Here is a 24,699-nt window from a genome sequence, read left to right on the forward strand (position 1 = left end):
AGACTTTGGGATAAAGTTAGCTGTAAGATTTTTTACAATATATAAAAAATTCCGTTTCCGCTAAAATGCATGTAAACATGTATTTTAAATCTAATCTTTGCTTGTATAGACATTAAATACTGTTCGAAATGTATATTATTTACTTTTCCCTCAGTTAATTAAATTTTCTCCGCGTGAATTATTCGAATGTTATTAACAAGTGACAACAACGAAAATGAATGGGTACGAACTCGGTGAGAAAAGTATATGTATCTGAATATACGTAATTTGAAATAACGTACACCGTGGAAAATGCTTACCGTGTATGGCGTAATTAACCGAGATTCTTAACCACGACATCGACGACAATAATTCCAGTTACCTGTTACGCCTTTACGCGAGTTTAACATGCTCTCAGACTAATTAGTTTCACGGTCGCATAGCAAACACGGTCTTTGTCTTCGTTAATTATGCAACCTCGATAATATTACAAAAGCTTGCACCTTGTACGTGACAAATCATCGAAGCTGTCCAACTTAACAATAAACGAAGAAAGAAGATGTAAATTGGAAAGCTTGCTTTTTATTTATGCTCTACTAATTACATATCGTTCGTGAAGCGAATTCTAGTCGTCGCTGTCGTATCCAAAGTTGAATGATTGATTCATAAATGGCAATTTTTCGACCAAAATTTTTGCGATCCTTTAATTCCGCTGTCGCGTGTGCAAATTATTATTCGCAAGCTCGGTTAAGACTTTTCAAGAGTCTACTGCCACTGCCTACGATCGTTTTAAAAGCAATACCAGAAATCATTGTGAAGCAAAGCACCGATTGGAAAGCAGACGCAGCAAACTACCGAATTTCGATTACCGCGTAACCGAAGTGAATTCGATTTGCGAACAACCGAGGAGTCGCCGTCTCACATGGCTTCCAGCCTCCAACAATTTACACGCATTTCTTCCTTCTGTGTGGACGGTGAGCGCAGACGGTGACTGCATCGGTACATATCCACCTCCCCTTAAACCGGAGAGAAGTAGGGTGGTTCGAGGGTGCAAACAGGGGGACGGGGAAAGAAGAGGACGGACTTTAATTCGCATTTTCGGATTTCCAATATCGTAAAGCGGTGAAGGAAGACGCGACTCCGGGTAACGCCTGACGTTCGATAAGGGTGAATCCTCCAACGAAGCAAGAGACCGGGCCAGGAGGAGGATGTGAAGGACCAAACTCGAAAGGCGTTATTTCGTGACTGCTGCTTGGTCTCCCTGAGTATTATCATATTTATAAGTTAGCCTGACTTCTCGGGAATACGGAAAAAAAAAGGGAAACACATCACGGGCCCGATGAGAGGATAGGATCCATGTAAAGTGTCCAACTTTGAGAGATCGAGTAGTTTTGCATCTATGCGTTTATGTCATTGCCACTTAGAGATTCTAACTTACAGGAGAAATATGTATTTCTTTCCTTATTATTTTTCGGTACCATTTTTCTAGAGAAAAAGTTTGAATCTTTTATGCGTGTTTAGGATATAATTTTAATATACGCCTGTTATCTCTTCTTTAAATATGAATATTTTAGTACAATCAATGTTGTGGGTTAAATTGATTTTGCAGATAATTTTACGTACATTTTAATGTTTATCGAGTTCATTAAGAGGATTCTGTGTTATTATTGAAACTGCAGACCATGCAGATAAAATTCAACTTGTATAATTATTAATAACAACCTTGAAAAAATTTGAAACAAATCAACCTTGTTTGATTTTACGAAATAAAACAGGAATTTTACGTGTGTTGATAAGTTACAGAAGTATACGAATTCGTTAATAATATAAAAGGAATCATGATATTATATAAGAGAAAGTTGTAAAAACATAGCAAATAGAAAGACAAAGACATTAAATATTATAGTTAAAATAATCTTTAAACAGAAATTCAGTGGTGTTTTTTATCGCTTAACCATTTTATTAAAAATAAAAACGAACTTTGTTCCAATTTAACGACACGCGACAGATTTCTAAACGATCGTCGTTAAGGAAAGTTCTTTTGCCATAAAAGAGGGGTAAGGGGCGAGATAAACACGCTACCATCGAGGGTAGCCTTGTACGTTAAGGGTGAGTGTTTCAATGAGAAGGGATAGATCCCTTCTAACTATATCTATAAGATTCGTGACGCGAATATCTGTACACCCCTAGCGGAAGATTAATCAAAAGATAATTTTTGTTAATACTGGAAGAGTCTGGCACCACGTGTAAATTATGTTCCTGGATTATTTAATCCCATAGCCAAAAAAGAAAAAAAAAATATGAATCGGCGCTTATTTTCGAATAAAAAAAGAGCTCAATTTCGAAGGAAAGAAAACGTGCTACGCGACTGTGTTATGCCAGCGATTCGGAGGATGTTTTACGACACGGCTCGTAAAAAAGAAAGTTTTCATCGCTTGCAAATTGAAAGAAGAATGACTGAAACGATTGAATCGCGACGAGAATTAATTTTTTTAGAGTTTGAGAAAAATTATGTCATAAAACGATAATGAACCTTGACATCGAAATTTTATAAGACTATTCACAAAGCTAATTAATAGTGCTTTATCTAGAAAGAGGCACTTGATTTTTTTCGATTATAGCGAAAGATTTTATATTTCCTTCTTTTACATCCAACATCTGTTTTATTTTATATGCATATGTACGTCTGTTAAAATCAAATTTCACGTACACGTTATCTAAATTCATGACGTAACAAAAGCTTCCGTCCCTCGTCTAATCATGACTGAAATTCAACACGTAGCTCGTTGTTCCCCTGTTCCGCTGGAAGACCAAAGAATCGTCGAATTTTGTGATTTTCACTCGTGGCACGAAGTCCAACGTCCGCCAGACTCGTAACGAGAGGGCAATCTCTTTCAAGTAGAAGACCATCGAACTGTCCGTCGCCGAAAAGATCGCGCGCCGTAAAAAGAGGGGGATGGGAGCAACGGTCTCTAACTTTCTAACCGAATTGTTAACTCGGCAGCAAGCAGCATCGTACTGACAGACAGAAGCAAACTTATCGGTTAACTCGACGGCAAGAGAGAAAGAAAAAAGAGAAGAGGCAATGGGAGAAGGGAACCGAGGGAACGGAAGCAAGAGATAAGGGAGAGTAAAAGAAAAAGAGTAGAGCAGAGAGAAAGAAAAAATACAGAAGGTGGAGGAAGCCCGAAGAGAAGTCTGATTTAGTAAACACGATTTGAATATCTGATTGCAGCCATGTACCTTTAAAGCTTGTATCTGTCTCTACGGTATTCCGCGGCTACTTGGTGTAACTTGCCTTAATCCCAAGCTTTTCCCTGCTTTTTCTCGTTCGTTCGTTCAATCTTTCGCTGGTCTGTTTTCGATCGTCCGATCGACTCTTACTATCGTGAAAAATGCGTGGAACGAGAAGAGGCGGTATGTTCAATGGTTCGTACACCGTGCTTGGGAACTCGAAATTATTTAAATTTTATAACGCAATAGCGAAGTTTATAATCCTGCCTTGTGCCGTACTCGTATTTCCATAAGAATTTAATAACACCGCAACGCAACGCCAATTAATATACTTTTTTGCCCTCTTAGAAACGGCTATTGCACCGAGGCGGCAACCTTCAAAGGAAAGTCTCGTTCCATGGTCTTTCTCCCTCTGTTTTCCATCATCAACGCCGGCAGTTTTCCACTACCTTTGCCCGAAAACCCCGTCCCAACTGTTACGACGTAATAAGAATTATATCCTCAAGCCGGTATAATATCTCGCGATCTGTACTTCGACTTTCACGGATTGGAAGAAATGTTAAATTGTGTCGACTAGCTCGGCGTCGCCACAGAGGAACGACAACGACGACGACGACGACGACGACGACGACGACGACGACGACGACGAAGGCGGCGGCGGGATTCGAGACAAAAGAGGCGGACTGGAGATGGCGTGTAATTAATAAATCCACCGGCATCAATGGTTTTCTTGTAAGCGGCTTTCGAGACGCGAATTATAAACGTCACGCCCCGTTCTTGTAATTGCTTTAACCGTGTGCCCTTTGTCCCGATAAATTTCATTTCGTCGTCCTAATGTTTGTCAACCGTTATACTTTACCTCCGTCGCGCCGTCGTTACTGCTACCGCTACTTTTTGTTTCATCATGATCCCTCGTAATTTAATTCCCGCTACGTAGTAGCTTTTTATAAATTAAAAACGTACCGCTGACGGTTTCCAATTGGTCAAAAAAATTAATCCCCGCTTTTACCGATAGGTATTTTTATATGAAAAAATATCGTTTCTCGACCACGTCACCATAGATAGTGCAACTTTCTCGAATAAATTTCAAAATTAGAATCAGTCGAATTTCTCAGATTTTAATTAAGGACAAAGACACGCGACGTGTTTCCCTTAATTTCTCTCTAAACACCAACTCGATCTTTAAAATATTAAAAGCTTGCTGTAAAATAACAAAATTTTGGGCGAGAAACAAATAACGTGTTTAATGTTTGCGCTTTCGGCAACACCCTCGAAGCTCATCGATTCATAAAACGAACTCGATAGGCGGGCGGTTCGTGTTTGCGCGGCATCTACATATTTTAATTGGTCAGCCTGTATAGAGCCATGTAATCGGAACCCTCAAAGAGACTTCATGAAATTTCAATGTAACGACATTAAATACATAGGTACGATTCAAAGGACTCGAACTGCAAACATCGACCGGGTCCGGATGGAACTGTAAATAATATTCGAGCACCCGGGGACACAAGTTTTCTCTCTCGTTTAAACATAACTCTTCAAGAAAGTGAATGACGACCGGAGAACACTTGCGTGCTTTCACAGAGCCAATAAATTGCTGCACCACTCGGAGACTGGGTTCGAAGATTCCCCACAGACCTTTTGCTCAATTCGACTCATCTTGTGGCGAACTAACGGGACCAGACTTCGTTCTACGAGGAGAGGGATTAGAACCAGAGATTTTTAAATGAAATAGAGTGTCGACTAACCATAGATCGTTAAAGCTCTTAAAAAAAAGAAGTAAAAGGAAAATCGCGAGAGACTGATAATTTATAATAGCATGCCTACTTTTTAATTCGATTTTTTTTTTTTTATGGCGAATAAACTACTTAATTGGAATTGCTAACAATGAACGTCGTTTGTTGTTAACACGCAGTTTTCGGATGACGTAAACAGTCGAAAGTATACAGAGTAAACATAGTATAGAATGAATAATAGAGAAACGAATATAAGAAAATACAAAGGAAGAAAGCGAGGAAGTTGGGCGCGAAGACTGGAGGAATTATAATTTTACGAGTGATTACCTCTGTGAAAATATTCAGCAGTTTTGTTAACAGACTTCACTGAGGTTTCTGGAAATTTATTTTAAATTGGATGTACTTTGTGGACGAAGAAACTGTAATGCTGCCGTCATGATGTTTCATATCGTCGCAATTTCGTGATACAATCTTTTACGCTGTTATTGGACCACGATGGCAGTGTTTAATTATTTGCCGACTGTTATCATTGAAATTTTACTTTGACGACGGGTAAGGATGAGAAATAAATTTTTATTTCAACCAGAACGTAATTTTAAGGAGAATATTATTCCATAAATCTTTGTAAAATTATGAAATACCTCTATAAATAAATCATAAATAATCGCGCGCAGAAACTTTTATCGTTATCCTGAATCTTCGAATGGAATGCTAAATCAGCTATTATTTTCGTCCGTCTATCATGATAAAAGCTAATCGAACAATTCGAAGTTATCTACGAAAGCAGCCAAGGTACGTTCGGATCAAGTTTCTCGCAAATACACACGGTTAGTTCCAAGTCAAACAAGAACGCGTAACGTCAAAGTGAAACAAAGAAACGAATCCAGCCCAAACTGAAAAGCCTCCGGAAGAAAAACAAAGAAGGACGTAGAGACAGCAACTGGAGACTAAAAGAACTTCAAAGATTCTGAGGTACCCGACAGTCAGTTGAGCCGGGGGTATCCCCAAAGAAGGAGAAACTGGAAGCTTTCTAGCCGCACGTACGCAATCGGAGTGTGGCGGGCAAAGCAACGACAAACAAAAAAAAAAAAAAACATATACACACACAAGAAGAAAGACTAAAACGATAGGAAGGAAAACGGATAAAACGAAGGAGAGACTGCTGGTCAACAGAGGCGCAAGGGTGGAAGACTGTACGCGGAAGTAAGCGAACGGGAAAGAGGAAACGAGAGGATGAGAAAGCCCCCAAGTATTTCGCCAACTTGGTAAGCCGAGTTGAGATCGTCCGCGCGAGGATTTCTTCTCGAGAGCTACACACACTTCTTCTTCTCCACCCTTCTGCGATTCTTCTCTTTTTTTCTTCCTTTTTCTCGATCATGTAGCTTTGTCACGCCATGGATGCAAGTATTTCGCAAACAGATTAAAGACACCGAGACTGGTCGACGACAGTCACTGTAAACAACGTATTCAAGATTCACGGAACCAGGGACGAGAAGCGGAAGATAACGAGAGAGAAAGAGAGGAAAGTGGATCGACTTGGGCGATAGCGGCGAAAACGACGTTATTTCGAGTGTGCCGTTATTTTGAATCCGATTCAACAACGCTCGCCGAAATGCGGAGAGGTGGTCGTGCTTCTACAGCGAGATCCGCTGATGTTTACGGCTACGGAATCGGGAAACTCGAATGGGAAACAGATATGGGCTGCCGTCGAGTTTCCTCCGTTCGAGTCCCGTCGAATGGTAATGGAAAATCATTTCGCCACTCGAAGACGAACGGGTCTTAGGATACGCGCACTTTCCACGATTTACAAGCATTGCCGTTTGATTCTTCCTGTGACTTTTAGCTCTGTACTCGATCGATGCGTTTACTTGGCTAAAGTATTTCGGAGTTTAAAGTGTAGAACTGGATAACAGGGTTTACGAGGAGAATGAGATCCTCGGTAAACGAAAATATGAAATTTTATCGATTTAGAGGCGTCGACGCGTTCTACTTTGAAATTCACGAAGTGGTATAAATTGTCAGTATTGTGCGATGCGTGAAAACTATTTTATGGATTATTTTTATGGGTGATGGAAAAGTAAGAAGATGATTATAAGATATAAGTTTAAATTTTGACGAGAATGAAATAGGAGAGCAACGAGAGAAAGAACGCAATAAACACGACGAGGATAAAACGACCGCTCTAAAGTTACTAAGCCTAAACGAGTAATAAAGTTGGCGATATTGGTGCCCGATTTCTACCAAAGAGCAGCCGCAACATATCAGGATCCATCACGTATCCTAACCGGGTTGCACGCGGCGCGGCACGATATAAACTCTGTAAATCCGGTCCGGAAACGACACGCCTCGCTCTGGGAAAGTATCGCCTCCTCGCTCCTCCGAAAATTGTCTGCATTACGAAGTCCGCGCGTATCCACTCCGGGACTTTATAAGATACGAGATTAAGAGGTTCCACCAACCAGAGGCTTCCTTCCCCATTGTCTGCGTGTCCCCGTTCCCGGTCCTCGTTCACCGACGTTTCCCCGTGCTGGAATACAAGCAGCGGGTGGAATGGGCACTCATTCCAGACCCAAGGGAGAACAGAGACGCGGAATAAGAAGAAAAGGTGAAAGAACGTCCGATGACTGAACCATGATCAAAGATAATTTCCGATCAAAGATTAAGGATTACTCCCATGGGCCACATGGTCCGTCTAGGAATCAAAGTCCGACGAAATATAAAATGCATGAAGCGAGAATCCCCGAAGGGTCCTCACTACGAGAATCCCACTAGCGTATATACCCTCTACCGTCTGCAAACCTCCCTCCTCCCGACTCGGTCGTTCCACCCCCAATAAGAGGGATTGCGTTCGCTGTAAACGCATGTACGGACACGCGAGACGGCTGTTGTACACTTCATGCCAATAACGCAGGGCCGTTGCTGAAGATTCCAATGTGTATCTCATTTGATCGACTGCGTTTGTGTCCCTAACTTTTGATCGAGGGTAGGAACGCTTCGCGAAACTGCAATTTTTGTAATATTAATACCGATATATTGTGAGAACGCGTTATTGTCCGAAGAAGTGCGTATAATCCGCGACGAAAATAACTAGAACGATCGTAGAATGCGTTGCTCGAATCGAATAACTGCTACATCGATTGTATGGAACAACATTACGTGGGACAATTGTCCCTTTGAGAATTGATATATTACAAACCATGATTGACACACACTGAATAGTTATTATCTTAATAACTTCTATTAGTTTGATGTTATAGAAATAATAAAATTATCATGGCAACATAAATTACGAGAGAATTCGAGAGTTAGATTGACTTGACAAATTTCTGACATAACCTAACACACGCCGAGTATTAAACCCATGAATACAGACTACGTTTCTCCAAAGCGTATACAATACAATATAACTTTAGCTCACAATTACCAAACTGCTAAACTAGTGTATATGCACAAAGTTCTAAAATAAAAAGCGAGCATCATGACCAATAATATTTATAGAAATTCAATAATTGTAGAAATTATTAATTTCTAGAATTCTAGAGTAGAATTATTAATCGTACAATATATATATATATATATATATATATATATATATATATATACAGTAGACGACATCCGATTATACAATAAAAAAAAGTAATTTCATGACGAGGGATTAGCCCTCGAAGAACCAAGGTAAATCCCATTCAAATCTGCGATGCTGTTAAAGTTTTCCAACAAAAAGTTCAGCTTTAACGTGTAAACAGCCTGAACAAACCTGTTCGTTATATTTAAAGTAGGTACGATATCGAATCCCAAGTTAAAGAATTCCCATTATACCTGAACAAAATTGCGTGGCTTTTGTTTGCTTACCAACTGCTCGCTCAACATTAAAGAAAGACAATCCACGTATAATCAATTAGACGGACTCTTTGATCATCTTGTCTTCGGTTTGTAATTCGCGTTGTAATCAGCACAAACAGAAAAAAAGAATTACGTTATTCAGTCATGAGTTTTCACCCTCTTTTATCTGACCGTTTATCTTCTAACATAAGGTAAAAGCGAGCCGAAACAGAGATATTTCACGATAATCGGATGAGAACAGATGAATATTCAAGAACGTGTACGTGCGCAAAGAGAAAAGTACGATAATCCGTACCACAGCTGGCCCGCATCTCTGTATTTTTAGCATTTTACAATATTTAGAGGCCAAGCGAAAAATCCCAGTCGTCGTTACGTTTCTTTTTCCGATCGTTTCTCGACGAAGAACGGCATTAGATTAATCCAACTTATGGAAACGTAAACGTAATGAGAATGTTGCGATCGAATTCGAATATTGCGTCTCAAATACCACAATAAACGTTCCGCGAACTTCTCGCAATTTTATAAGCAATTTTCTCCTTGAAAAGTTAGATAACGTAATATTTCACACGTCAGTATAGTTTAATTTAAGCTAACGTAGATACGCAAGAGCAACATTCTTTCTAAATTCAAACTAAGAGAAACAGAAAGAAAATAATAATAATTATTTCGTCTAAGACGCTTCACATTAAATAGAAACTATCTTTCTGCTCGTGTTTGTATTTCCAAAACCTAAATCGTATTACATAAACGCCGAGAGCAGCTACGAAGGAACCCTACGCGAAACAAACCAGAAAGAAAATCATAACAGTCAGATCATCGGATAGCCCTTCGTCTCTAAATGTTCCTAAGCCCTGAGTACGAGTTCCATTCGTCGTAAATCCGGCGTAACATCGAAATATTTTCCCTTTGGCCATGCGATGTCCGCGATTATCTATGAGTTAAACCAACTCACGGGTCGTGTCGTGAATGACAAATAAGTGTTCCATATGTATAGAAATCGTTAATATTTTTGCCACGTAGAGCGCATGCGTCGACGAGCCACATTAGATATTGATATTAGATTTAACGCGCTTACAACTGTCGCTGTACCTAATTAGGGGTGTGCTCCCTCAGCGAAACAGATGGCAACCCTCGGGCGATGAGATAATTCCATGGAGAGATTCGTTGGAGGGTGGGAAACGATAGCTACTCGAAGAAACTGTTATAGGCGCAAGATACAAAAAGGAACGGAACGTGAACGAGGACTTAACGAATAAGGATGAAAAGAGAGTGGGCGAGATAAGCAAACTTAAGAATAGATTCCGAAGTAGAGATGTATGCTCATGGTCCAACCCGCGAGCCGACGTTTGTTATCAAACTCCTACAATAATTCATCGAAATTAGATAATGCCGTGCAACGAATAGGGAGAACTCGTATAGACCGAGTCTACCTACTTAAACGTATTAAATGTACGCTGACAAAGCGGCCGAACTGATCCTGGAAACGATTTTACTCGTCGGCCATCGTGAGATCTGATACCAAGACAATGAGAGGTTTTCCATATTATGTATCTGTTCTCGAAACTATCTATTCTCTCGTATTCCGGTTGCTCAATTCTCTCGCTCCGTCCCAGTGAAATTGAGCATACAAGAGAATAGTAGCACGGGAATTGAATAATCACCGCATAAAATCCGCATTCGATCGGCGGTCAGCAGGGATAATAATGGTATCTCTACGTTCTGACTTCAAAAACCAACAATATAGTCGGTGAAACAGTCATAAAAACGATTGCATTTGGAAGACGTCAAAGATGCTATTGACGATACGAAATACGTCCGATATATGCGCATTATTTCGCTAAAGTTCTTTCAATTCGCGACCACCGAACAATCATGATATTTGAAGAATGAGCTTTGATATACATTCACCAATAAAAATCAAGTTACGAGATATTTACGAGATCTCCCGAGATATTCATTTTCGATTAGAATAATTTCAGCAGAATCAAATTGGCAAGTACCTACGAAGGAGTAAACGCGTGGAACGAAAGATCATCGGACGAAATCGATCGTTTTGATGCATAGATTAACACAGGTGAAAAACGCGAATGGAAAACAATGTTACTTCCGGTAATTCGTGTCAATCTATACAGATATTCCAGGCCAAATTCGACTCGGCGAAGCACACGTCAATGAAATAGTCGCGAAAACAATGTATCGCATATTACTCGATAACGTGTGAATAACGCATGCACGACAAGCAAACACGAAAATTGCTACGCCAGCTTCCGCGTTTCTCTTTGCTGGCGGTTAATAAATCATCGTTCCACGAATACGGAAACGCAACGAGAAAGCGAATCGAGAAGCAAAGCACACGAGAAACAAAATGGAAAACAAACGAGAAAACAAACGATAAAGCAAAACGGACGAAGGACGAAAAGCGAAACAGGAATAAGAGAGCAAGGGAGCGAGGGAAAAGATAGCAAGGGAGGAAAACAGAAGGTGGATTTAAATGACGAACCACCGCACCGTGTCGCTGACGCCCGCTATATTACCACGGAATTTATTCGTGCGCTGGTTCGCGTTCCTATGACCGCAAAAAATGTTAATTGTCGGAAGTTGAACGTAAGTACGTCGCGCGTGTAAGACAATAAAAGCCGCCCACGAACTTACAGGATGAAGAGAGATGGCGTACGCGCGCCCACCTTACTCAAAGAAAGTGTCCGAGGTGTGCTTAGAACGACGTATAAGTATCTAGTACTACAGCTACATTAGGGCCAATTCATTTGCATGCACTTTTACATCGTTCCGCCTTCAAAAAATATTTATCGATCGTGGTTCCGCTGTGACGCGACGCCTCGCTTATGAATTATGCATAGTAATGCGCGAGACCTAGTAGCTCATTCCCGGCCGCAATTTCGCCATTGAAGTGTAATTTCACCGGCCTCGTATTAGAACCAAAACGAGCTTCTTGCGACGCCGAGACTCGCCATAAACGACGGCTATGAGAAAAGGTGTCGTTCACAGGCGACCATGACCATCGCTAACATAAGAGAACTATCTACGCGACGAAGAACACAAAGGAGCTTTGCTCGACACGTCCAAGGACAAAGGACTTCAGTCGAGATTGTTTCGCGGTTCGCAAAATGTATTTAACGTGCGAAAGTGGCTGGATCGAATTATCGCCTGTGTAACTCTTTGAATGTTTATACGGCAGACAAACGATTCAGGATGAAAGACCAATATTCCAGAGATCTTGTACTTCTATATCCTGCGAAAACTTAAAAAGGGAAGTTTCGTTACACGCCTAAGACGTAAAATTTTAAAGATCGTCGAAAAGGAAACTAATCTCAACAAGCTCGAGAGAAAGCAGCGAGTAAATCTATCTTACGCGTGCTATTTCGCGCGTCTGAATAATTCTACGAACATGTGGGACGTGTTCCACGTGTCATTAAGAGTCGTTCAAATATTTAAGCTTAGCTCCACACGTTTTTTCGCGCTGTACTCTCCTGTGCTTAACGTTTGATTGCATATTTACGAGTGGAAGTACATATTTGGTCGCGTGAAGAACAGCGACATTAATACGTGACTGTGTACTTTTATAGCGTCATTCATCATGATGTTCTCCCGCTAAAAATCATACGTGATACAGATACGTAAAACTTCGAATGAATGATTTACGTCGCAGTCGCGCATGAATTCACTCGATGAGTTTATTCTCGCGTGGATGGATCCTAACAGGCAGAAGGATTCTCTCTTTTTTTCGTGAAAATCCGAATCTGTATGGTGTAAACGATTTTGGATTGTAATTTTTCAAAGCCGCTTTTGCGATAGCTTTTTTATTGTTTACGAGGTGTTTGTATGCCATTGCACTACAAATTTTATTTTCTTCTCTTTCTGTCACGGAGAGCCAACTTATTGTATTTTAAAACAGCGATATGAAAATCACAAAGGTAATTAATAAAGATACGAGGGAGAAGAGCACGATAATTCGTATTTCCTGTATTTTACACATCAATAATTTTAAGATTCAATCATTCGATATTTAACAATTAAGAATAAAAAAATCAACAAAAATAGACTTATCATATTCCCATGTGATAGTCGTAATTCATAAATTTCTGCGAATTCCTTTTATTGAATTTTACATTTTATTATCCTAAACAATTCTGAAAGAATTATTCGAAATAAATGAATTTAACAACCGTTTTTCTTTCGCAACTCTATAGCTTTATCAAACAATCACGGTTTAAATAATTTTCACTCACGCGTTCGCCGAATTCCGGTTCAATTTTTACGGAAAAAAGAAACAGTTGATTAACTGAAACGGCTACTTTGTTTTTATCGCTATCGATTTGGCGCGATATCGCGACATTTATTTCTCGTCGATAAAACGGCTTTGACGCGCGTTATTTGGACATGCTAAATTTCCTAGAACACTTTAGCTGTTGTCGGTTTCCTGATTTAACGTAGCCAAAATGAAATCCGAGATTACGCGCTGATCGGACCATATGCGTTTAAATCGCCGCTCCAACAGGCACGTACAGGATAGCGTACGAAGAGAATAAGAGGGACAGAATATATAGTGAACCGTTCATACGTCGATTCTGATGAAGTTTACGATATAGATCAACACTGATCAACCACCGATCTGTAAAAGCAATAGTAACAGCTAATTTTTTCGTCACTAGCCGAAATAAACGATAATATAATCTAGCCTGACTTACGAAAGCGATTGCATTACGATTTTCAAGTACGACTTTATTCGCTCATGTGAAATCAATGGAAATATATGAAATAAAATTGATGTCATCGACAGTTAGATACTATGTATCGTGCTTTTATAAATTCGAGGTACTAATCGTGAATTATAAATTATGACCGTGTGAACAAAATTTGATAAAGCGTTTAACACTAAACTTACCAGTGTCGGTCAAATTCACCGCTTTCAAACTTCTACACAAATTTAACCATATTTAAAGCTAAACCTGCCGACACTTCGTGTATACCTATTCCTACCGCATGCGGTCAAAATGATCGATGATTAAAGAAGTAATTAGTTTTTATGATTTAACTTAGATAATGGTTAATTTATAATTAAATGTATATAAAATGATAAACTTTCATAAAATTTCGTCAAAATTTACTTTTGTTTAATTTCAATTATAGATTTAAATAAAATCACACTTTTATTTATATAGAGATATCTTATTCAACTTCGCTGCATTTTTTACAAATTATCTTATTATCAAACGTATATTTACCACATACATATTTCTCGCGTGTTAAACAAATTTTCGTAATTTTGTAACCTTTACAATTTTTTACTTGACATGTTTTTCATAGTAATGAATCTGAACTTGTTGATAGTTTTATTGCATGGGTTTTTCCCGCGATTCTTTATATAAATGTAATGTATGTACCAGGTTTATAACAATTTTATGAATTTTCTATAAATCAGCCCCTTACTATAGATACCATCGCAAATTCATTGGTTCGTAAACGTTGGATTCTTTTGTTCTTCTTCTCAAATCGTATAAACCTCATAATTTCAGCAGTCATTCCTGCTCATTGTTTTTGAAAAAAATGCAGCTCTGCAAATTTTATTCCACAAATACGAAATATCTACATTCTTTGCCTGATATGCACCGCAGGCATATAGCAGAGCAGTAAATGCATCTGGTTTTGTTGCATCTAACTCCCTCTTAGTCCCCAATTCTCTAAATGCTTCTTCTTCCGTACATTTTACTATATGATCCCTTATACGATGATCAATGATAAGATAAAATGCCGTCTTTACTTGTCCTTTCATTATATTCCGTTTAGCATATCCCTAAAAATATTATAAACTGATGTCTTGCCAGGTTTGGGACTTGCATCTATTTCTTTCCAAACTGTCCCATCGGGCCCAGTTTCGATACGTTGGTTCCCTACATCAGTCTCACTCTTTGGTGTCAACGATAATTTCTTTCCTTTTTGCCCTGAATGCGAACGTTTATTTATAAATAATATTCAACTCTGATTCGATTGTAAATAGTTTTTCATGTGTTTCCATGCCGTTTTCAGTTGCTTATTCATCGCACACTGAACAGTCTTCTTCTATGTCCGTTATTTTTTTTGTAATTTTTTTTGTAAAGTCTTGACATTTTTAGAGTAAATATTTATCACAGAATGACACCAAGTGCGGAATACAAAATTATTGTCAAATTTGATATGCTTTACTTTTCCTTTTACAACAACTTTACACAAAACGCTCTGAGATGCTTTCTGTCTGAGTTTTAGAGATAACAAAGCTAAATGTCGATTGATTGACTAACAAACTGAGATGCATTCTGATCGAAAGGTCGATAGCAAGTAACAATTTGGTCTGTGACTACGATATTTATAAGAAAATATTGACTTCTCCGCCAACGGTTACTCGAGTTGAAGTTAAGAAAAACCCACATTTCCCGTGTTTTATCGCAATGAGCGATAATGCTAAGAAACTTCTAGACTTTCAAGATGTTTGTAACAATGGGCTGTAAAAAATGCTAAATTTTATAGTAGTTAGGATTATTATGGGCCTGAATTGATATGTCTTGACAGCTGGTGGCCATCTTGATCGAGGGATGGATTATGATTTATGACAAAGCTACGGGCGTAACAGTTATGATTTGTTATTATTGATTTTATTTTTCATCTGACTTTAAGACGGCCTTTTCTTTGTACTGATTACATTTATTATAAGAGTAACTAAAATATTTTATCGGCCGGTCAAATTGACCGCTCGCGGTAGGCAAGGCAGAATACAATTTTTTCTTAGAAAAGGAAAAAATAAACTAAAAGTAAATACTGAAAAATATATCGTATGCATGTTTCAGAAAAAGTCAGAAATTATAAAGCGATATGATAATATTTAATATTAGAGTATCATAATATTCGAGTATCATAGAACAAGAATAAAACATTGGATACATATTGAGAAAAAGAAAAGACGAGAGACATGAAAAATTCACTTACCATTGTTAGCTGCAACCGTTGGTCGAGTGTCTAGCAGCAGGAGGCACAAGACGACGAAGATAGTGGCCATCCTGGGTACGATATTGAAAGACGTTCCTTTGCTTCCCTTAACAAGCACCAGTATTTTTGGCTGCAACTTGACGAACCCGGTAGCACAAGCACGATCCGCGTAAGATACGCATCCGCAACGAACAGACACACCAACAGAGTCCCTCGTTTCCTTCGGCAGCCCGTACGAACTTTCAAGGTCGTCCTCCCACTCGCGAAATGGTCCACACCGATGTTTGTCCGCGCACGCACGCCCGTTCGGATCTGAAAGCGATTTATCGGTCAGAGCGTCGATCAGCATCCACCGGAAATGTTCTCCAGAAGACCCTTCCGAACGACCTTCCATCGAAACGGATCACAGGTTGAGAACTCGCGATGTTCCAGGGTGGAACCACAGTTCCGGTCGACTCGCGCCTCTTGATTAGGTCAAGCTTTTATAAAAAGTCACGTCCCTCCAGCGCATCCTAAGAGCAGTCACACGCGATAGCGAAACGAACAAACACGCGCGCCATCGATTAACTTTGCTCCGATCGAACCCTCCGTCTTCACCACTTCCAAGTTTTACATCCGAAATCAGATACAACTAAAATGTAAGTTACAATGTTCACCAACGATTCCGTCCAGTAGAATGAACGCGACGGCGGCCAATCGACCGAGGCGATCCTCGATCAACCAGGATGTAAGAACGATCGAAGCACGTTCCCGCGATCGTCAAAGGACAACGACAGTTCCCCGACTGTACGCTCGGGACGCCCGGCGTCGACTGGCGTCCTCGAGTACAGAGGGGACCGCCGGTTCGGGCAGACGTGCACACGCCGACGTCCTGGCATCACGGCGCATATCTCCTCCACCCCCGTAGGAGATCTCTCACCCTTTACCGAAGCAAGCCAATCGCCGCTTAGAAGTCACCGCCCATCGCATCAGGGAGTCGGTACCGCCCCCGAATTAAGATTTTCGACTTTTCTTAGTCCCGACCCGTTTCGACCAAAGCGTCGCCCGTGCCTCCGCGTCTCTTGCTTTTTCTCCCCCTCTCTCTATCTTTTTCTCTTTCTCTCTCTTACGCCCTTTTTCCAACCACCCCGACTTTCGCGGTACGTTTCACACGCGCACACACCGCGCCGGTTCAACATGCGAGCAACGTGCCACCGCACAGCCGGCGGAAAAGGAAACCGCCAAGAACGCGGCTAATTTCAACCTCCTGCGGAAAATGTGCTTTTCCCTGTTTGGTTCGTCTGGAGAGCGGCTGCGACCGTACACTGACAGACCATCCTATTTATAACAGACCAGCCGAGAGACTACAACTAAAGAAAGGACGTCTCCGGACAGTCGAAACGTGAATGCTTACTGACTATTTTGATAAGTGGCGAGACAATATTTTCTTCGAGCGAACTCCGGCAATTTTCACAGGAAATAACACGATATCTCGTAGCCTACAGCGTCACTGGCAGGCGACTGTTGTTACGTTTGCGTTGAATACGGTACTAACCATGGATTCGCATTTCATACAAATAATGAAACATTCTCTTATTAAATTAACAAAATTGATAAAATAATTTAACAATACTTGACAATGTTTGATGCACTGAAAGAAAAATTTCGGCTTTTATCAAATATTCGAAAGTGTAAGCATTGTTTAAATCGAGAAAGATACAATCCATACCACGATATTATGATCTGTTCGCAAATAAAAGAAATACGAGAAAACGCAAGAGAAAGGCGAAGATAAATATTTACAGTTGATGCGGAATCGCCTAGAATGTGACTGTGGCACCATTAGAGTAATAGTACTCATCCTTTATCAAAAGCAAGTTGCGGATGTACCTACTGTACGCTTATTTCGTATGACGTTTCATTTTCGTGAAAAATCGTCGGCGAGTTTTCTCGCGTGAAATAGAGCGTGGAACTACCGCAAACTTCTGTCATGGATACTTTTAAACTGTGATTTTACATCGTTTATATATTTTGCTGTGAAAATTTACAGGCCCCACCGTTTAGATATCCTTTTCCCCTTTTACAAAATCGTTATACATCTTCGATTGTGTTATGGATTTGTACAAGAAAGAATTATTCTCGAATGTTCTGATCTAATTATTCTACGACCTACTTGCAAGAGTATCTCATAAAAAATTTGGACATTACGTTTTCGAATTTAAATACGACAATTTGACCTGCGAAAATAAAGTTGAAATTTACTTCAATGAGATGCAATTCGGAACAGAAGATGGTGCTCTCAAAAGACTAGTAGATGCGCGCGATAACCATTAGTTAATTTAGATTGGCTTATCGGTAGATATGGCGGGAGTTATGATTCTGTTTACGAACGATCGAGAGAAATGTGGACCAAGAAAGATCGAGTATCTTCAGACATAGTAAATTCGATAAAACAGTTCAGTTGGATTTTCTTGTCAAAGAAGATTTTATCTATACTCAAGCACCGTATAATTTCTGCTAAGTAGATACTAACATAACCATAAACTTAAAGTGCCAATGATTAACTTATGGGATCATGTGAAACGTAAAGTCGAAACTGTTGAGGTTATTCGGTATATAAAAAGAGAAAAGCGCGTGGATAAAGTGTAAGATACAAAATATATATTTGATTTAATAGTGAAATACAGAAATACAATTTGAGCTGGTCCAGATCCGCACGCTAGCAGTGTTACCTTATAACTGAAAACCCCGAAGCCAACGTCGCCTGTCTACTGTTTATGGTCTGCCTCCCTGCTATTCTTTTGTCTATATGCTGTCGATGGTTTCAGCGCTTGAGAAAGCTAAAAAAGACCAGATGTGGAGTTTTCCTAGAAGTGGTGACCACTTCAACAGAAACTAACAACTATGAAAAAAGTAGTATATAATCAAAAATTTATATTTTCGAAAGCAGATATAGACGTTACGAAGCTGTTAATTATGTGTCAAAAGATTTCAATGCCTTTGCTTAAACTTTTATGTCTAGTTCGTGCGGAAAGCCATCAAAGCGTCTTGTTGGTTCGGCGCAGACAAAATATTTCGTTCCTGTTAGAAAAGTACCAACGAGTAGAACGAATATTTCGAAAAACTTTGCCAAATATTGAAACTCGATGTCGAAGTTTCCGCGTGGAACTGAAGCATATTCGGTTTTTCCATCGCAGTACGTGAACGACATGTACAGCACGAATATGCGGTAAAATGTGAACGCACGTAGCAACAAAATAATATTTTATCAACGTATGTCCGCGTTGGAGCAACGAAAATATAGCGCAGAAATTAACCGGAATCGGTAGGCGGGAAATATGCGCGATCTTTCAAATATTTGAAAAAGCACGACCAGCCGAAGTTTATCCTTTTGCTGGATAGAAACCAAATATTTGCCAAACCAGTTATAAATATATGCCTCGAAGATCTCTATAAATTTGTTTATACGAATATGCAAAACGTTCGAACGAAAATTTGTAATGGATTGGTTTATATCGCATATTAGTGTATGAAAATCTTTCTTATTTTACTTTACTTCTATCGTCGATCATTGTAGAAAAATCGTCTCAATATCATTGACATTTAGAAAACAGCTGTAGCAAGAATTCATATGTTTGGAATATTTTTAACACTTAACATCACTTAGCTTCTCGACTAAATAAATATAATAAAAATATTTTTAGATCACTGTACAAAATATCAACTTCATCATTTTGAACGCACTTGTATCATCCTTCACCGCGATATCACACGGCGCAAACTTTTCTAAACTAGGGTAAAATTAATGGCACGCATGGATGGTCGCATGGTAATAGCGTACATAGATCCATCTGAAGATAATTTAATAGGATCGGTAGGATACACTGCCATGCGAAGACATTACGTTGGCGAAGTACGCGAAAAACTCCCTTAACACCAGAATTAATACTCCAGACACGAATCCAAGGATGTCTACAATTTTGGCAGTAAAGAGAGGTAAAGTCGGATCGGCGTCGGCGTTTGGCAGAAACAGAGACGTAGGCATCGAAGAGTGGAAGCAACTGAAGAAGAACGGATGCAAAAAGGGTAGGTTAGAGGGTGGAGCACGGCTCTTTCATTTCGTTGATGTAAGTTTGAAGGTTCGTAAGTCTGACGGGCAACCCGTTTTAGGCTTGTCCGCAGATAGCCTCCGAGCGAAAGAAAGGTAAACCACCCTCTCAATCTCGGGCAAAGTATTTTCTTCCATTGCCATTGGTAATCTCCGTTCTTCGTCCATAGGTTTCTGCGGATTCTGACATCTTCGATTCCGCGTTGATTCAACGTTTGATCGCATGATTTCGTTGGTATAGCTGCAACCACGTGGTTATCGCGCAAAAGGAATTTTCCCCTACGAAACGATTAGCCGTCACCCTTTACCGTTCCTTGTGCAACCCCTTCCTATCGACTTCTGATACGAGTTCGCTCCACTTTCGTCATTAAGAGAAACTTCTGCGGTTTCACGGGGACGCGGATGCCAGTAATATCTTTAAGAGAGTTACAACGCTGTGAAATGATAACCGCTGTCACGTCGGCAATAATTTCAACACTGGGTTATCGATGTCATCGTTGCACGATTTATTCGCGCTTAATAGCTGTGACGTTGATCATTCTTCTGATCGCGAGAAGAGGCGACTCTAGATGGCGAGCAATAGGAGATCGTTCGTTTAATATGTCGTAAAACAATAAAATGCTTCGAAGAATTCAATAAAATTTGTAAAAGTTGACGTAGGACAGCGTTTAAAATGAAATATTGAAATTTGTCGAACGAATCGTTGTAGCAAATGTAGGAGATACAGTAAGACGTCGAGCGTATCGTTACAGGAAGGGAGGGGGAATGGAAACGAAAAGAAGAAAATGATGTGACAATCAGAGAAGAGGTTTTGCCCGGGACACATCTGGTCTCTTATTTTCATTTTCTCCCTCAAATGATTTCCTTCATTCCGTTAACTGAAAAACTCTGCTCGTGACATGTTGGGGGCGCGTCATCGTAGCCCTTGCAATCCGCTCATGCTAAAGAAACCCACGAAAAAGCAATTAAATAAGAACTTTTATGAGGAAAGTTCCAACGGATTAGCCAATCCTTTTTTTTTATCTTGGCTTCTTTTCTCTTCGTTAAAATTTACTTTGCAAGTTAACCGCGGCTCACCTTCAACGAATGATAATGACGGAGACTGCTTCCTGTCAGTAAAATTTCCAAGTCGCCAAAACTTTAAATCGGACCTTTCCGCGAATGAAAAAAAGTACCAATTTCGGTTAATAACCAGCCAAGAGGATCGAATCGAATTACCTCCTCGAGAAACATCTGAAACTACCCCATTAATTGCACGGACTAACCTCCGCTTCTTTCCCTTTTTCTCTTATTATTTCAAAGACAATTTGATTCAACGTTATTTCGCTTATATCACGTATCGTTTCCCCGAGACCGACGTTTGAGTCCTGGATCGATCCAATCGTATCGTCTCAGCTCGCAGAAGCATTATCTCCGGCAGAACAGACTAAAGACTTGGACAAACAAAACTACGGCATAAGCGGCAGACAATCCCACTTCCTAGTCCCCGAGACTTTACAGCCAATTAAGACTCAATACAATTGATCAGCGACTATTCAAACGATGAAACAATCGAAATGTAATTGCGTCGTCCCAATCCTTCTGAATAGCAATTCATTTTCAAAAGAATGTGTTACCACCCTCTTTCTTGCTTGTTCCTTCTTCCTAGTCTCTTTGTCCCTCTCCTCTCGGTCTTTTTACCCCCTTACCCACATTTCGCTTCTTTTGTCCGTACGAAATCCTTTTACCGAGTGCACGTACCCTGCCAAAAGTTAAAATTTTTAGCCTTCTACGTGTCAATATACTCTCTTGTCGCACGAAGCCTGTCACATAACTACCAGTTTTATATTTCAAACATATTTTGCTTCTATGATTAACGAGAGTTCTTCGTTCGGTCCCCGACGATCAAGCAAATTGGCTGCAATAAAATCGAAATTACAGTAATACGCGTCATGGGAGCCCGATTCGTTCCTTTCGTAGGGGGTTTTACGAGACGTAGGGTGGTCCCCATGGAGAACAGGCGATGGATCGACGTACGCGTCGGGCAGAAAAATGTCCAAGTTCGAATATTTTCGCGCTCACGATTTGAATTCTTAAATTTGTGAATATCGTTGCTTGAAAGAGGCAATCTTTTATTCGATAAAACTCGTTGTTCAAATAATTTAATTATCTTTTCGTTACGTCGATCTTTTACCCGTGTATCGATTTAACATTCAAAAAGGTGTAGTCTCGAAAGAGAGAAATGTCCAATCAGTCCGCAGAGCGAGCACTTCGCAAATGGCTAATAAACCGATAAAAACGCAGAATTCGCGAACGTGCTTCTAGAGTGTTGACAAGAGTGATACCTATCGGACGATGTCCGTGTCGGACCACGTGGGAACAAGCAAGTCCAAAAACAGAGAGATAGAGCACGACGAGGACCATTCACCGACGAGACCGTTGTTGTTGCGTCCAGGCTACGCAGAGAGGCTCGGTTGCATGCCTACATAAAAAAAAAAGAGACACGACATCGTCGAAAACACTTTCGGAAAAAAACAGACAGTGCAGAGACAAAAAAGAACAAGGCTGGAAAAAGCTTCTTGTCGAACAATGGAAACGACTCCTGACACAGTAAACAAGAAAATGTAGACTAAGGGCAGAGTATGAAAATCATTATATCAGCTGAAAAATTGGGATAAAGTTGGAATTCAAAAGAAAGAATCAGAGAGTAAGAGGAAAAGATGAGAGAAAATTGGGAAAAGTGGAGAAGATACTAAAGTGAAGGAAAAACAACATATTTTTGTACGTTATAACGAGATCAGGGAGGACACGAGCGTTGATATTTCGGAACAGTTTTTGAGCTGGTAGCTTTTAAAATCTGTCATCGGCTCGTATTAACAGTTACGCATTCCGTACCGGTACGAATCGCGCACGCATTGTTCCCAAATTGCTTTCACATCGCGAAAACAAAAAACGCTACACGTACGGAATACCAACCATACACGTTGTCGCGGATTGTCCTCTTACTTGCATCCCCTCGTACGAGTCGGTTCGAATAGAAATGCAACAATTTGTTTAATAGGAACGAAAATCTTTTTAAACTGCCTATCGCTTAACTCTCAACTACTCGAACATTCGAATTCGTACAAACGACGTAAAACGAAACGCGCTGAAAACTAACTAAGCTCGATCTTATAATCGTACGATTTTTTATTCAATATGTTGTCGATTATAAAAAATTGGATACACAGCCGTTTGGGAAGCAGATGAATAGAGAGAAGAAATAGACAAATTATTTATGTTATATGAAATAGACATATTATAAACACTGAAAAATTGAAGTATGTGATAGAATACGATAGCGTTTTTCCTTTCCAGATGTACTTCTATTAACCAATCGACCACCTATGGAAAAGCTACCGAAGCAAAAAACGAATGCTAATAAATGCTTCAACGTTAGCATATGGTGCAAGGATGAAGCGTGGCGGTATAAGTGTTTCTATCACGTAAGTCTGGTGGCAGGATAGCGAGTTCGCTAATAGTGCAACGATTTATGAAGACTTCAGCGTGTTGGGTGGGCGAGTGGGCGTACAGCAACCCTCAAAATTGATTAATGAACAAGCTCGCTGATCGGTTCGATTAAACCAGTGTAAACGAAAGGACGACCGATAAATATCTGCCGATATAAACGTCGACATTGCGTCCTGACTTTTCCATAAATCACCCGTTGACAGGGTATACGTGCCACTAAAACGTGTTAATTCGATGAGTAAGAAATACCGTACTATGGTTAAATGAGAAGTAATCGTAGTAACTGCGATATAGTATACGAAGTTTCTACATTATTGGCGTATGAAATATTTTCTCTTTACTCGACAGGTGTAGGAAAAATATGAAGAAAGATCATCTTTGAAAGGTAGTACTGTGTGTTGAATCAATGGTAGAACTTTGCGTCAAGTTTTCTTCTGTCTCAGAAAGTACGAAGTATTTTACGAAAATAGCAAACAAGTATCGAAGGATTGAAAATTGTTTCTGGAAATATATCTTCTTTAGCTTCATGGAAATAACTTTGTTGTAAAAGTAAAGAAAATTAACCTCTCTAAAAAAAAGACACGTAAACATTTGATATGTTTCACAAACGCTCGATTTACTTTCTTTATTTCAAATATTTAACGTGCAAATATTGGAACGACACACCACCCGCGTTCAACGCGTATAAAAGAAACAATTTACTCTGAATAAATATTTAAAAGATTAAAGGAGAAAGCGACAGGTAGCGTCGAAACGAGATTTATATATGGAAAATCAATTTGAACGCGTAACTTCTGACTGGTGTACGTCTGACTTAACGTCGGAAGAAGGAAAAGTTTGTACGCGTGTTCACCCTTACGTGTATACAGACGGCACACATGAAGAAATAGAGAAATAGGGGAAGAAAGAGAACGTGTGAGTATATCGCCGCGCGGAGGCTGTCGCTGACAGTCCTGTCTTCTCAAGCAAATTTCACTTTTTGTCAACGAACGGCCGTTTGAAAAGAACGAATATTGGATTCGATTATTACGTCTTCAACCTTCGCAAAAATCTCGTTTCTCGAACTCCCACCACATGGCAGCTTATCGGTACGTTAATATTACGCCAGATCTATGAAACAATTCAATTGCATGTACTATCTTCATTTGTAAAACTACATCGTTTGAAAAAATACATTTGTATGTACATTTAGCATGGGTGAGCAAAGTTGTCAAAGTCGATAGGTCAAGATACGAGATATTTGTATTTAAAAATATATTTTATGAAATTACTCGTACTAAACATTAGCATAATGTATTACAATGGCATTTGCTTTTCGACAAACGATATCTAGATTTATTTGACGCTAAACAG

At 39.7% G+C, this 24,699-nt stretch overlaps 1 protein-coding gene across 4 annotated transcripts in view; it reads right to left on the bottom strand.

Moving 5' to 3' along the window:
- Positions 1–16,605, bottom strand: part of LOC126918365 (lachesin-like) — a 259,037-nt gene extending 242,432 nt beyond the window's left edge. For 3 of the 4 annotated variants that reach the window (XM_050726199.1, XM_050726198.1, XM_050726200.1), the window contains exon 1: positions 15,771–16,604. In XM_050726199.1, the coding sequence (XP_050582156.1) occupies positions 15,771–16,164 (394 nt within the window). In that variant the 5' untranslated portion in view covers positions 16,165–16,604. Of the gene's footprint in view, positions 1–15,770 lie in introns of all 4 variants that reach the window. The other variant, XM_050726201.1, reaches the window with a different exon arrangement.
- Between the last annotated feature and the right edge of the window lie 8,094 nt (positions 16,606–24,699).

Source organism: Bombus affinis, chromosome 7 (assembly GCF_024516045.1).
Source record: "Bombus affinis isolate iyBomAffi1 chromosome 7, iyBomAffi1.2, whole genome shotgun sequence".
NCBI lineage: Eukaryota > Metazoa > Arthropoda > Insecta > Hymenoptera > Apidae > Bombus > Bombus affinis.